The 14,852-nt window shown below is 40.1% G+C and overlaps 1 protein-coding gene across 1 annotated transcript in view; it reads right to left on the reverse strand.

The window, feature by feature from the left end:
• Positions 1–14,852, reverse strand: part of LOC114653195 (NEDD4-like E3 ubiquitin-protein ligase WWP1) — a 283,227-nt gene that overhangs the window by 15,542 nt on the left and 252,833 nt on the right. Inside the window, exons 20-22 of the mRNA XM_028803376.2 lie at positions 11,655–11,775; positions 11,197–11,301; positions 1,205–1,301 (exon numbers count right to left, since the gene is read on the reverse strand). Coding sequence (XP_028659209.1) covers positions 1,205–1,301; positions 11,197–11,301; positions 11,655–11,775 — 323 coding nt within the window. The remainder of the gene's footprint in view (positions 1–1,204; positions 1,302–11,196; positions 11,302–11,654; positions 11,776–14,852) is intronic.

Here is a 14,852-nt window from a genome sequence, read left to right on the forward strand (position 1 = left end):
TTATATATAAGTTGATGAATATTTTGTATGTCTTTGATTTTTAGGCAAAGCAATGTAATTTAGTGTTACTTTGGTGAGATGCATTCGTGTTTGCCCCCCCTTTTACGACTGAGCCTCTTTGAATTTTATGACAGGATTTGGGGGAAGATGTGCCTTAAACCGGTTCGGTTAGTGTTTCTTTGCTTAATTCATTTCTACCCCCGCAAGAAAGACTTAAAGACATATGGTCTTGAAGGTGGCAGGTGTTAAGATGTTCTATTTCCCCATTGGACTGAGGTATGGCTGTTTGGAATTGGCTTGTCTCAGAGGCCTTTAAGTACTACGACGCCCTATTGGCTGTAGGGGTTGGACAGAACATCTATATATTTACTTGTTTAAGCTCACACTCTCTCTCTTACTAACCATCATCTGAAAGAAGCATCTCTTGCTAACCTGTGATGATGAATACAACACAATGAAGAGCACAGCTCAGCAGCCATTTTGAACAGACATGTGTCTGAAAGCTGAGCACCAATGATGCCTTAACTAGAGACATTTAAGTAACTACAAGTCTGTGTGCCGCCTGAACTACATATCACCATTTAATCAGGTTGTATGGTTGCCAATATTCAAATATACTTTGCATTTTGTTATTATTTATGAATATTATCAATAATACATTATTTAAACTGTAACTTAAGTTCTGCTTGTCTTTTTACTACATCTAATTGCCCGAGGTTATAGATATAGAAGGGAAGGTGGGGATAAGTTATATATAATAGTACCTTATAAACAGTGGTAAATCTGTGAGATTATGCATTCTAAGGCTACATATTAATAATACAAAAGGGGAAAGTAGAGCAATATATATATATTACTCTTGTTAGACAAAACAGATAGATACAAAAAACTGGGTCAGTGCAGACAGTTGCATTTATATCGATATGCTGCACTAAATAAAAATCTTCAAGTCCTCTGTATCAGTTTAGAGTTAACATCTCTGCCTGAAGCGTTTAAAGATGTGCTCTGCAGGACTGTGAAACAAGATGAAGCCGGGTCAGCTTCTACCACTAAGTCTCTGGAAAGCCCTGAACAAGCTGCTTAACCTGATAAAGCTCACATACAGAAATACTGAGACAATTTTTATCAGATCTCTTAATGTAAAAGCATTAATTGTATGAACATAAATAAAACAAATGTATTTACAGTAGTTGTCAATACATACCCATAAGCTCAGCAAAGCCACCAAGTGGTAATCGACAGGTACCCGTTACAAATTGCATTAGTCGGAGACGAACTTCGTTGTCCATCTCTTTAACAAACTGTTAAAATGAAATAAAACAAAAAATGAAATGTAGACATAAGACAAAGGAGGAATAAAAGCAAAGTCAATGAAAGTACACTTGTTTGGAGAGTGGTCGCGTGGTCACCTGATGAGAAGTGCCATGAAAGAACAAAGTCGTTTGTACTGTTGTGTTGTCTTGTAAAGCAGTTTGAGCTACACTGTTTGTATGAAAATGTGCTCGAGAAATCAATGTTGTTGTATTTCTGCGGTGGCCGTGATAGATTGGCCATTGAGTCCTGTGATGAGCGTTACTTGTGTTCGGTTTTATGTGTTGTATTCATCCCATTTCTCGATAACAACTGCATGGCCAACCTACCTAGAATGAGGTCTGTCTCTGAATTGCCTTTCCCAAGATTTCTTCCATTTTTAGGAGTTTTTTATTGCTTTCTTAGTGAAAGTCAAGGGTGGGAGGTTGGGGTGTCAAATAACAGGACCTGTTAAAGCCCATTGGGGACGACCATCTGCAGATGGATTTTCTCTTTCCTCACAAACAGGCCCCAGGTAGTGAGAGTCGGCAAACACACATCCTTATCACTCATTTTAAACACAGGAGCGCCGCAGGGCTGTGTGCTTAGCCCCCTCTTGTATTCCTTGTTCACCCACGACTGTGTTGCAAAACACGGCACAAACACCACCATCAAGTTTGCAGACGACACAACCATCATAGGCCTTATCACTGACAACGATGAGGCGGCCTACAGAGAGGAGGTGCTGGCACTGAGTAATTGGTGCCTGGATAACAACTTGTCTTTTAATGTCAGCAAAACCAAGGAGATGGCAGAGAACACCAGGCCATCTACATCAGCGGCATAGAAGTTGAAAGGGTTAACAGCTTCAAGTTCCTCGGAGTAAACATCACCAAGGATCTCTCGTGGACCCTTCACATACAGTGGTGTGAAAAACTATTTGCCCCCTTCCTGATTTCTTATTCTTTTGCATGTTTGTCACACAAAATGTTTCTGATCATCAAACACATTTAACCATTAGTCAAATATAACACAAGTAAACACAAAATGCAGTTTTTAAATGATGGTTTTTATTATTTAGGGAGAAAAAAAATCCAAACCTACATGGCCCTGTGTGAAAAAGTAATTGCCCCCTTGTTAAAAAATAACCTAACTGTGGTGTATCACACCTGAGTTCAATTTCCGTAGCCACCCCCAGGCCTGATTACTGCCACACCTGTTTCAATCAAGAAATCACTTAAATAGGAGCTGCCTGACACAGAGAAGTAGACCAAAAGCACCTCAAAAGCTAGACATCATGCCAAGATCCAAAGAAATTCAGGAACAAATGAGAACAGAAGTAATTGAGATCTATCAGTCTGGTAAAGGTTATAAAGCCATTTCTAAAGCTTTGGGACTCCAGCGAACCACAGTGAGAGCCATTATCCACAAATGGCAAAAACATGGAACAGTGGTGAACCTTCCCAGGAGTGGCCGGCCGACCAAAATTACCCCAAGAGCGCAGAGACGACTCATCCGAGAGGTCACAAAAGACCCCAGGACAACGTCTAAAGAACTGCAGGCCTCACTTGCCTCAATTAAGGTCAGTGTTCACAACTCCACCATAAGAAAGAGACTGGGCAAAAACGGCCTGCATGGCAGATTTCCAAGACGCAAACCACTGTTAAGCAAAAAGAACATTAGGGCTCGTCTCAATTTTGCTAAGAAACATCTCAATGATTGCCAAGACTTTTGGGAAAATACCTTGTGGACTGATGAGTCAAAAGTTGAACTTTTTGGAAGGCAAATGTCCCGTTACATCTGGCGTAAAAGGAACACAGCATTTCAGAAAAAGAACATCATACCAACAGTAAAATATGGTGGTGGTAGTGTGATGGTCTGGGGTTGTTTTGCTGCTTCAGGACCTGGAAGGCTTGCTGTGATAGATGGAACCATGAATTCTACTGTCTACCAAAAAATCCTGAAGGAGAATGTCCGGCCATCTGTTCGTCAACTCAAGCTGAAGCGATCTTGGGTGCTGCAACAGGACAATGACCCAAAACACACCAGCAAATCCACCTCTGAATGGCTGAAGAAAAACAAAATGAAGACTTTGGAGTGGCCTAGTCAAAGTCCTGACCTGAATCCAATTGAGATGCTATGGCATGACCTTAAAAAGGCGGTTCATGCTAGAAAACCCTCAAATAAAGCTGAATTACAACAATTTTGCAAAGATGAGTGGGCCAAAATTCCTCCAGAGCGCTGTAAAAGACTCATTGCAAGTTATCGCAAACGCTTGATTGCAGTTATTGCTGCTAAGGGTGGCCCAACCAGTTATTAGGTTCAGGGGGCAATTACTTTTTCACACAGGGCCATGTAGGTTTGGATTTTTTTTTCTCCCTAAATAATAAAAACCACCATTTACAAACTGCATTTTCTGTTTACTTGTGTTATATTTGACTAATGGTTAAATGTGTTTGATGATCAGAAACATTTTGTGTGACAAACATGCAAAAGAATAAGAAATCAGGAAGGGGGCAAATAGTTTTTCACACCACTGTACACACTGTGGTTAAGAAAGCTCGCCAGCAGCTCTACTTCCCGAGGAGGCTGAGAAAGTTTGGCATGAAAGCCAACATCTCCTCAAACTGTTACAGGAGTGTGGTCGAGAGTCTGCTGACGGGCTGCATTACCGTCTGGTATGGGAGCTGCTCTGCCAGCAGCCAGAAATCACTACAGAGAGTGGTGAAGGCAGAAGAACACATCACGGGCAAGAGTCTCCCTGCCATTGAAGACATTTACCTTCATCGGTGCTTGAGTAAGACAAACAGCATCATAAAGGACCACAGCCATCCAGCACGCCAGCTGTTCTTGTTACCCACTGTCTGGCAGACGATACAGGAGTCTGGCTGCTCGGACTACAAGACTTAAGAACAGTTTTTACCACCAGGCCATTCGACGCCTCAACAGCAACACCTGAACACTTACATACACTTACATTACATCTACATTGCACTATTCACACACAAACTGTACCTGCACACACTCGGAATACTGACTGGAACTTGCATCTGCACTTTATGGGATACGCATCTGTACTTAGAAAACATTATCTGTGCAATAACTGTCATTTGTACTTGCTGCTCATTCAACTCATATTGCTCTATAACTTCTTTTAAAACGTACACATTTTATTTTATATGGCTTGTCTATTTTTAACTTGTCATTTTTTTATTTTTTTTAGCTTTATTGGATTTAGGCTGAGTGACTTGTTTTTCTCGTCATACACATTTCATTGTATGTTGACCCTGTGTTAACCTATATATGACAAATAAACCTAAACGTAAACCTAATTCCTTGTACGATTCTGAGCTCTACAAGAAATTAATTGTTGGTTCAAACAGTGGGTCCAGCAGTGGTGATACACCAATTTTTTCTCTCTTAATAAAAGCTTGTGTTTCTAAAAAAATTTTATTACTCTAACTATGTAAAACATAAAACTAACAAATGTCTGAAAATGTATGAATATTCTAAAACACAATGGCTACAAATTACTGAACACAGACTGGCTTGAATTTCTTGTTTTCATATGTGGTTAGCATAGGTAGCAAACAAGAGTGATGGTTGGTATTTGGAGGATGGACTCGAAATCTGCAGGCCTCACATTATTTAGTTGTCTTTGCTGCCATCTATCAGACGAAACCAAACAATTCACTACAAATGACTTTTTTCGATGTTTAGAAACAGTTTTAGCCCTTGCTGGTGACTTTTGTCAATGCCCACCTTGAAAAAGTTAATTGACAATCTGTTGAAATCTACTACCACCCCAGTCAGAAAAGTCTGGACAGTATGGAAAATGGCAAAAAAACAAAACAGCAATTTACAAATTCACTTTGACTTCTCATCTAATCTGGATCTATTATTAAGGATTTACACTTGTATCTAGAATGGCTGACCGTGCACTCTGATCTGCAAAGACCATGCAAAAAAGACAATTTCCCCTCAGGGATTAACAAAGTATATCAAATCAAAGTAAAATAAATAAAAATCAAACGGTATAAAGACAAGATATTTCATGTTTAGTCTGGTCAATTTCGTTTTTTCATAAGTATCCCGTGGGCGGCACGGTGGGTAGCGCTGCTGCCTCGCAGTTAGGAGACCCGGTTCGCTTCCCGGGTCCTCCCTCCATGGTTTCCTTTGGGTGCTCCGGTTTCCTCCCACAGTCCAGAGGCATGCAGGTTAGGTGGACTGGCGATCCTAAATTGTCCCTAGTGGCCTGCGGTGGGCTGGTGTCCTGCCCGGGGTTTGCTTCCTGCCTTGCTTGTTGACTAGGATTGGCTCCAGCGAACCCCCCCCCCCGTGACCCTGTAGTTAGGATATAGCGGGTTGGATAATGGATGGATAAGTATCTGTCCATTGAGGGCCTGTTACACATTCCAACAAAGTTGGGGTATTTTAGGGCCAACAATAACTTAAAAAGAAAGCATCGATGTGTGTAGAAGTAGACGACATTCAACAGGTGATTGTAATCCTGCTTTGGTATAAAACCGGCATCCAGGAAAGGCACAGTCCTTAAAAGAGTAAAAGGTAGGCCGAGAATTGCCAATTTTCCCACATAGACTTGAGAAAACAATTCAAAAGTTTAAAAACAATGTTTCTCAAAGACAGAATGGAAGGGATTTGGGTATTTTGCCCTCAACAATGCATAATATAATTAAAAGGAATCTTAAGAAATTTCGGTGCATAAGGGGGCAAGGGTGCAAGCCTAAGCTGACCCGCCTGTGATCTTTGATCCCTCAGGTAACACTGCATCAACAACTGCCATTCATCAATCAGGCTTAGAGGCATTGGGGATGGACTGGAGTGTATTGTGGTCAGACATATCAACATTTCATGGCTTTGTTTGGAAGACATGCACGTTGTGTCCTCTGGACCAAAAAAAGAAAAGAACCATCCACACTGTTACCAGCTACAAGTCCAGAGGCTGGGGTCTGTGATGGTATGGGGTTGTGCCCCTGCTCTGACTGAGGGTAACTCACGCTTCTGTGAAGGCACCATTAACGCAAAAAACTACATACAGACTTTGGAGCAACATATGCTGCCTTCAAGACGACATCACTGTCATGGACGCCCATGCCTAATTTAGCAAGACAATGCAAAACCACATTCTTCACGCATTATAAAGCCATGGCACCATAGGAAGAGGGTGTGGGGCCTCAGCTGGTTTGCCTGCAGTCCTGACTTGTCCCCAGTTGAGAATGTAAAATGCAATAGTGAAGACCCCATGCTTTTGTACACCTTACGACTTGTTTGCAAGAAGAATGGGCCAAAGACACCTGAAACACTCCGGAAATTAGGGTCTTCAGTACCTAAACGTTTAAGTGTGTGAGAAGGAAAGGCAACATTATTTAGTAATACATGTTTTATAATCCAAACTTTATTAAAATATATTGCAAGTATGAAATTCAAAGTAAGTGTTTATTTTTGCAAAAACAAAAAAACATTCATTAGTTAAGATATCAAACAATGTGCTATTAGATTGTTTTCAGGTCAAAGATCATTTATTATCATTTGCTAATCACACTGTGTTTTCCATACCATTCCACCATTTTCTGAGTTGGGATTGTAGAAGAGTTAAGAGATGTACACCCATTTATAACATTGAAAATGTCAGCGGCTTTATGGTATATTAACTTGCCGGCAGTGAAAAGTCGGTTTCACAGTTTTGCCCTTGTTAAATGCTGTAGGATTACAACTATGTTAAGACAGAGAATGCTTCAGAATCACTGCTACTTGTCAAAAAGAATGAACTGCAAAATGTGCTTGTGTTATGCAAACTGCAAAATTATTATCATCAGCGAGGTAACCTCTGCTTTTTAAATTTAATAATGCGGGAGAACACAATGGGTGGATTTTGAACCATTCTCCCTTGTAAACATCTCTTATATATATTTCTCTTCAGGTTCGTCCTGCTTCCACTTCAAAACCGGTCCCGCCCACACGGCATTTCTTGATTCCTATTCGTCCTCCTCCAAACCCTTCCCCACGCTGCATTGGGACTCCAGACCAGCAGTTCAAACACGGCCATGCACTATACTGGCCTGCTGAGCGTAATCCATCCAACAAGTACTGGAGGTGCTGCCACAACGGTAAAGTAGCTTTACCACCTTTGCAGGAGCCACCTGTGTCTTTACAACAGCTTCTTACACAGCAAACATCAGAAGCTAAAAATTATCGTGAACACATTTGAGAATACAACTCTTCTCTAGCGTTTGCTTCCATGGGTACACAGGTAACTCAACCTCCTGGCCACGGACCATACTGTTTTAAAATACACGGGCAAATTTATCACCAAATCTCTCCACTATACGTTAACACTTCTACCTCTCCAGGATATGGACAGTTGTATGTTTTTGACACAGCGCAAGCTACTGAAATACACTTACAAAATAAAGCAAACTCTGCATGGAGCGAAAATGTACTTCTCCAGCTAGATTCCATGCTCAGAACCGTCAACCGCTTCGCTAAATCATACAAACAACATGCATGAAATCGCTCAATCCAATCCAACAGCATTCAAGGAAGACCCTAGGCAGGATTTACGACGATACAATGCCCCGACATGTCACACCGATGTTTCAGTGATTTTCGACGGAGAAGATGGCAAAACGCCTGCCGAAAGGGACATTTCCATCTATCCCATAGGCAACTCCTGTAAACAGATTTTCACACTCAATATGAATTGCGATCCTATGGTTTACTCACTTTTATTCCCTTACGGAGACATTGCTTGGCACAAAGATTTACAACATGTTCCCGATAAAAGAACCGCCAAGCGAATAAGGCTTATTCAATGCCAATTTTACAAGTACAGATTAGCAATGAGGAATACATTTAGTATTTTGCACTCCAGCGGCAAACTATTCCAACAGTACGTCGTAGATGCGTATGTTAAAACAGAAGGTGTGCGTCTCAACTATCTCAGATTACATCAACAAGATCTGCGCGTGGAACTATCAGACGCGCTGCAAGCAAACGCTGAAAATAACAACGTACGTGTTGGCAAAATGATCATATCACCGTCCACATTTCCAGGAAGTCCAAGATACATGCAACAAAACTATCAGGATGCCATGGCCATAGTACATAAATTCGGAAAGCCTGATTTATTCATCACTTTCATATGTAATCCTGCTTGGCCGGAAATTCTACATGCACTGTCAGATACCCAAAGACCAGAGCACAGACCTGATATTGTAGTACGAGTCTTTTGGATTAAGCTTAAGGAATTACTTAGAGACATTCTACAACAACATCTTTTTGGGGTTGTTATTACACCGCCGTATGCTTCGGCGGGCGTAGGCTAGTTTTCTAGATTCTGAATTTTAAGTTTATATGCGGATTTCTCTTTCAGTCAGCATTTCTTTCTTCATTTTAACGGCTATTATTGCCATGAAACTGTATCCGTTTAAGGTCCACCTGGGACCATAGCAATAATTTCCTGGCAAAGGAAGCCAGGTTTTTTGGCCAAGAGATCTATATCCTTAGTAAAGTCCAAGATGCCACTGTTCTTAATAAGGCCCTAAAGGTCAGAGACAGAAATGTGGCACCACATCCTTCGTAGCCCACTGTGAGTACAAAGTTTCTTTCTTCTGATGTCAAATATTTCTTGTTGGCAGGACTTCATTTTGGCAAACAGCTAGTCAGCATGAAATCACTTGTTAATGTGACAATTACAATATATATGTCACCGGACAGTCCACTCCTCTATATGAATACTTTTGAATGAACATCTTGGAATTAAGGCTGAATATTTCACTTCTTACAATTATTTTATTATTTACCATTTTGTTAGTTCTTTGCCTTTTCACCATTTTAGACAAAATGCTATGTTGTGTGTTTTTTTTGTAGCCTAGGTGTAACAAGAAATCTAAAAATGTAGCTTAGGGTTATGTTACTAATAAAATGCATTAAATTCAGGCTATGGTCCACACGACTACTTTCCTTTTTTTTTTTTTAAACCCAGACTTTAGTCTCTATTTTCAACTTCTCTCCATAATGCCTGAACATTTTTAACCTCGAAAACTCCTCTTCCTGTTTCCATCAATGTCCACGTGCTCAGAGTAGGTGACCGGCTAAGTCACATGAGTTTAAAAGTGGACGGAGATACTTTTGTTGTAAACGATCTGAAACCATTACTGTGGATGGAGCTCGTTTTACTGTTTTGGATGCCCTTCTCTTAGGCCTCACCCCATACAGCCGTGTTTTCATTTAAAAACAAAGCAGGTAGCCTAAGACCAGGGCATCCAATTGTTTTGTACCTTCTTTATACAAAAGCCTCACTCATTTTGGTACAAGTATAATAAACACTTTGTTATCTGTACTATTAATTTTAATTATTTGAGTTTTTTGTGTAAATCCCCATAAGGCAGTAGGTAACCCTATGGCTGCAGGTTTGCATCCTAACCAATTTCTTTTGTATCAGTCCAAAAATTACAAATCAGACATGCTACATTTTTACTGAATTCATTTTTACTGAAAATTATTTTTTTGTGTCTTAGTGTTTTGCTCTTTTTACTTATCAGGTTATTTTTTGTCATTTTCCACTAAAGTAGCTGCACTTTAGCAATCAGTGGCACTTGCTTTGGTGTCTGCTATTCTTGTCATTGATTGCCAGTATTTTGTCACAATTAAGACAGACCTTACAGTAAAAATACAATTAAGACAGAGTTTATGGTAAAAATACAAACATTCACAATGCTTTTAAATGTTAATCTAAAACTATTCCACTTCTCGAAATGCAAAATAAGAGATGAAATAAAAAGGACAGTTAAATAAGGAAGTAAAAATGTTAGGTTTCAACACAAAATGGGCGGTCAGAAAATCAAGAGTCCACCTTATGAGAAGGATTTAGGAGTCACAGTGGACTCTAAGCTATCGACTTCCCAACAGTGTTCAGAAGCCATGAAGAAGGCTAACAGACTGTCAGGTTATATAGCGCCTTGATGTGTGGAGTACAAGTCACAGGAGGTTCTGCTCAAGCTTTATAACACACTGGTGAGGCCTCATCTGGAGTCCTGGGTGCAGTTTTGGTCTCCAGACTACAAAAAGGACATAGCAGCACTAGAAAAGGTCCGGAGAAGAGCAACTAGGCTGATTATGGGGACTACAGGGGATGAGTTATAAGATTAAAAGAGCTGAGCCTTTACAGTTTAAACAAAAGAAGATTAAGAGGAGACCTGACTGAAGTGTTTAAACTGATGAAGGGAATTAGTGCAGTGGATTGAGACAGTTATTTTAAAATGAGCTCATCAAGAACACAGGGAGACGGTTGGAAACTTGTTAAGGGTAAATTTCACACAAACATTAGGAAGTTTTTCTTTATTCAAAGAATGACACACACTTGGAATAAGCGACCAAGCAGTGTGGTAGACAGTAAGACATTGGGGACTTTCAAAACTCGACTTGATGTTTTTTGTAAGAAATAAGTGGAGAGGACCGGCGAGCTTTGTTGGGCTGAATGGCCTGTTCTCATCTAGAGTGTTCTAATATTCTAAAAAATAATGAGGTAAAAATGAATGGAAGTGGAGCCCATCCCCTCCAAACCCAGGACTGAACTTGAGAACCACGGCTATTAAGGATCAGCCCTGATTCTTGTACAGCAAAATAAAGACCGGCTGACCAAAGAAGCTTCATGACGTGGTTTCTGCTCTCTTTGAGATTTTTGTTTTCACCCTTTCACTGGCCCTTTGGTTAGCCTGGATGCTCTTTTTGTCAATTTCATATACCTGTGACCTTACACATCCTATCAGCTGTCCAGATTCACTCTCCATTACAGGGGAAGACAAAATGACTTACAAAAAACACCACAAGCAGATATTTAGGACAACCTGAAGGACCTTTCTAAAAAAAACATACTGTATTTACCTGCCAGAACCAAATAATCTGTTTGCTGTTTCTTGTGTAATGACGATAAATCGTATTCCTTTGCCAATCCTGCAGATCAACTTCTTGCATACCACAAAGCATAACCTGAAATGAAGAGATTTCTTCTTTAGCAAAATTGCTCGAGCAATGTCAACGTGGCTTACTGAATGGCTCAAAGATGTCAGATTGCATTGTTATGTATGACAGTATGGCCAAACTACCACAACAGTGAGGCACGTCATTTAAGACCAAAAAGGGTAAATAAAAAATATTTAAAAAATAATTCAGTTTTAAAACATCTGTAAAAGATGAAAGCTGGGAATATTCTTTACTGTATAATTTTGTGGTTTCTGTAAGTGCTGTGCAATAGAACACTTGTAAGTGCAGTTAAACTCTGTATGCCACAAAGACGACATACGACTACTCAACTCCAAATGACATATTTAAAGATTCTCTACCTCTAACTCTTTCTCATCAAAGTACTGAAGCCACTGAAGAGGCACCACTTCATTAAAGCCATCAAGGAAAGCTTTGGTTTGTTCTTCAACTCCTCTAGAGATTCTCCATTCTGACATTAAGCTGAAACAAAAGTGATTTCAACATGAAACATCAATGTATGAAACAAACAAATCTTATTGATCATTACAACAGTTTAAACTTTGGGGACTAATACTGATTGCTTTCCGTCACCGTGAAGCCTACGTAAGATCATGGTATGATGCCAAAGCTAGCAATGCTTACATTTGTAGCCCAGGCCAGAAAGTTGGTCATAAAAATCATTAGGAAGCTTTTTAGGAGTCTGGCAAAAATTAAGAGAAACGCTTGATGGGGAGACGACAGGTGATGTGCTGAGGTGGTTTGGGAATGTGGAGCAAAAGGCAAATGATGACTGGGTGATCTCCCAAGATAGAGGTGGATGATGGGGTTAGAGGTCATGCCAGATGATACGATAAGAATGGGTTTCATCCCAAAGGATGCCTAAGACTGTGGAGGGTGGAGGAAAAAGACATGGGAGGCAACGGCTAACCTGGGTAAACAAGGAAAAAGTCCATTAAAGGGGTGATGATGATCCTGCCTGTGGAACTTTTATTACTCAAACAATTCACTGTTAAAATCATGTCCTGTCTGGCAGGGTGAAATCTGTCGAGGATGCGTGACAAAATGAGAGGTTGGGCACATGGCCGTTCTTGGCTCTTGCTGATTAAGCGTCTGTCAGTGGAAAACTGGTAATATGGTATACATTTATAAGAATATTGAGAAAATAATTAAATATGCAAACATAGCAAATTGTGTTTAATTAGCGAGAAGGCAGATAATGTTACTAAATAGGCATAAGGCAAAAAGCCTGGTTGGCTTCTGTTTTTAATCTCTTTTTAATCTGTAATTAGCTTTTATCATTTTTTTTCCTTATTTAATGTTATGAATTGTAATAGTTTTGATTTTTGTAGAAGCCCATGTAAAATTAATTTAATACCAAACACTATTTAAATAACTGCAGTGGGCTGGCGCCCTGCTTTGTGCCCTGTGCTGGCTGGGATTGGCTCCAGCAGACCCCCATGACCCTCTGTTAGGATAATGACCGACTATTTAAATAAAGTATATCTCTATTATATTATATATATTATCTTCTGCACTGTATGATTACATAACTGTCAAGTTGATAACCAGATTTCCTTGCACTTCTCCTGCAATGATAAACAGGTGAAGCTATTTACTGTATTTGGCAAAATCTCAAGCCAAATGATTTGTTCAGCTAAATGTCATGAAAGCCTTTTGGACGAGGGAGGACTGAAGTGTGCACACACACCCTTCATACACAATAATAATAATAATAATAATAATAATTCATTACATTTATATAGCGCTTTTCTCAGTACTCAAAGCGACATCCACACAGGGAGGAACCGGGAAGCGAACCCACAATCTTCCACAGTCTCCTTACTGCAAAGCAGCAGCACTACCACTGCGTCACATTTTCCAAACCAGCCTTTACTATTATAGGATCTTGGCTGTGCAAGCAGTAACACGGTAAGTAATAATAATAATTCTTTACATTTATATAGTGCTTCTACCACTACCCAAAGCAGTTTTCACAGTAAGTGGTGATCCACTTCAACCATCACCACCACCAATGTGAAGCATCCACCTGGGTGATACAACAGCAGCCATTTGTGTGCCAGTACACTCACCACACATTACCTGTTAGGTGGTGAGAGAGTTAGCCAAGAAGAGAAAGGGGACAAATAAGGGGCCAGAATGACTAAGCCCTGGTGGGCCATTTAACCTGGACATCAGGATGCACCCTACTTTTTACAAAGGATGCCCAGATGACCACAGAGAGTCAGGACCTCGGTTTTATGTTACATCTGAAGGCCAGTGGCACCACATACTGCACACTTTCAGTAAGGGCTGTCGACATTTTTTCTTTTTACTTTATATTGATTTGTTGTAGACGTTTCAATTACATTATAGCTTCATGCTCAGATAGTGACGTAACCGACACTTTGACATGGTATGCAGTTTCACAATAAGATTGTATAACGTGCAACCTTAGATTCATAGCACACTGCATACATTTTAAACAGAATCTATCTTCAAATTTACTGTTTTATCACAAATCCTATGTGTTCGTAACAAAAAGAAGAAGAAGAAGAGACACTGCTCAACAAAGGATGAATAAGCCACATTTAGCTCTGCTATTTAGCCTTAGCTACATTTTAATCTTTAATTATTCAAGGGAAACCTTTTCTGAAGTGCAACTTCTTTGTACTTATTTATTGTTATTTATCATGTTAACTTACTTATTGTAATGTTATTCAAAATATTTTTTTTAATAATTACTCACATTAGCACTACCCAAAATAGTACTAATAATGGAAACCATTAAGCAACTGATACAAAAATACAGTATTTATCAATTCACCTAAAAAAAAAATAAATAAAAAATGAAATTTTCAATATTATCTCCTAAAATGGGGATCCCCCCGCTACTGTGTATCTGATTTTTGTGGGATATGCTGTATTCTACATTAAATTCATCAAAAATAATGAGCAAATCAGGTGCACCAGCTTCTGAATACCATTTGAGTTGAAACTTAGTATGCAATATTTGCTGTTACAGTGGAACCTCGAGATACGATCACCTCTGTATACGAGAAATTCAAAATACGAGGAAAGTATGAGCGAAAAATTCAGATCTAAATACGAGCATTGACTCACGTAACGAGCCACGAGCCAGGCTGTGGGTATAGCTCGCGGTTTAGCGAGGGGGCGTGGTAGCTGTAGCGAGCCACAGGGCGATCTGCGGTGTCTGCGTTTCTCACCTAAGTACACAGGTGGGAAACTGCCCACATCCATGATTTGTCCTGTGGCTGATGGGCTGGGCAGGGTTGCCACCCGTCCTTTAAAATACGGAATCGTCCAGTATTTGAGAATGAAATTGCGCGTCCCGTTTTGAATCAATACGTATGCGTCCCTTATTTTTTTGTATTAAAAGTGGTAACCCTAGCAGCTGCCATGTCTTCCCCGCATATATAGAGAAGCGCGAGCCGGTTAAGGGGGAGAAGAAGTAAAAGAAAAGAGAGGAGAGGAGAGAGAACGGAGGTTGCAGGAGGAGGCAGGAATCCGCAGCAGTAGGAAGTCGGTGCGAGAGAGCG

This window comes from Erpetoichthys calabaricus, chromosome 6 (genome assembly GCF_900747795.2).
Source record: "Erpetoichthys calabaricus chromosome 6, fErpCal1.3, whole genome shotgun sequence".
NCBI lineage: Eukaryota > Metazoa > Chordata > Cladistia > Polypteriformes > Polypteridae > Erpetoichthys > Erpetoichthys calabaricus.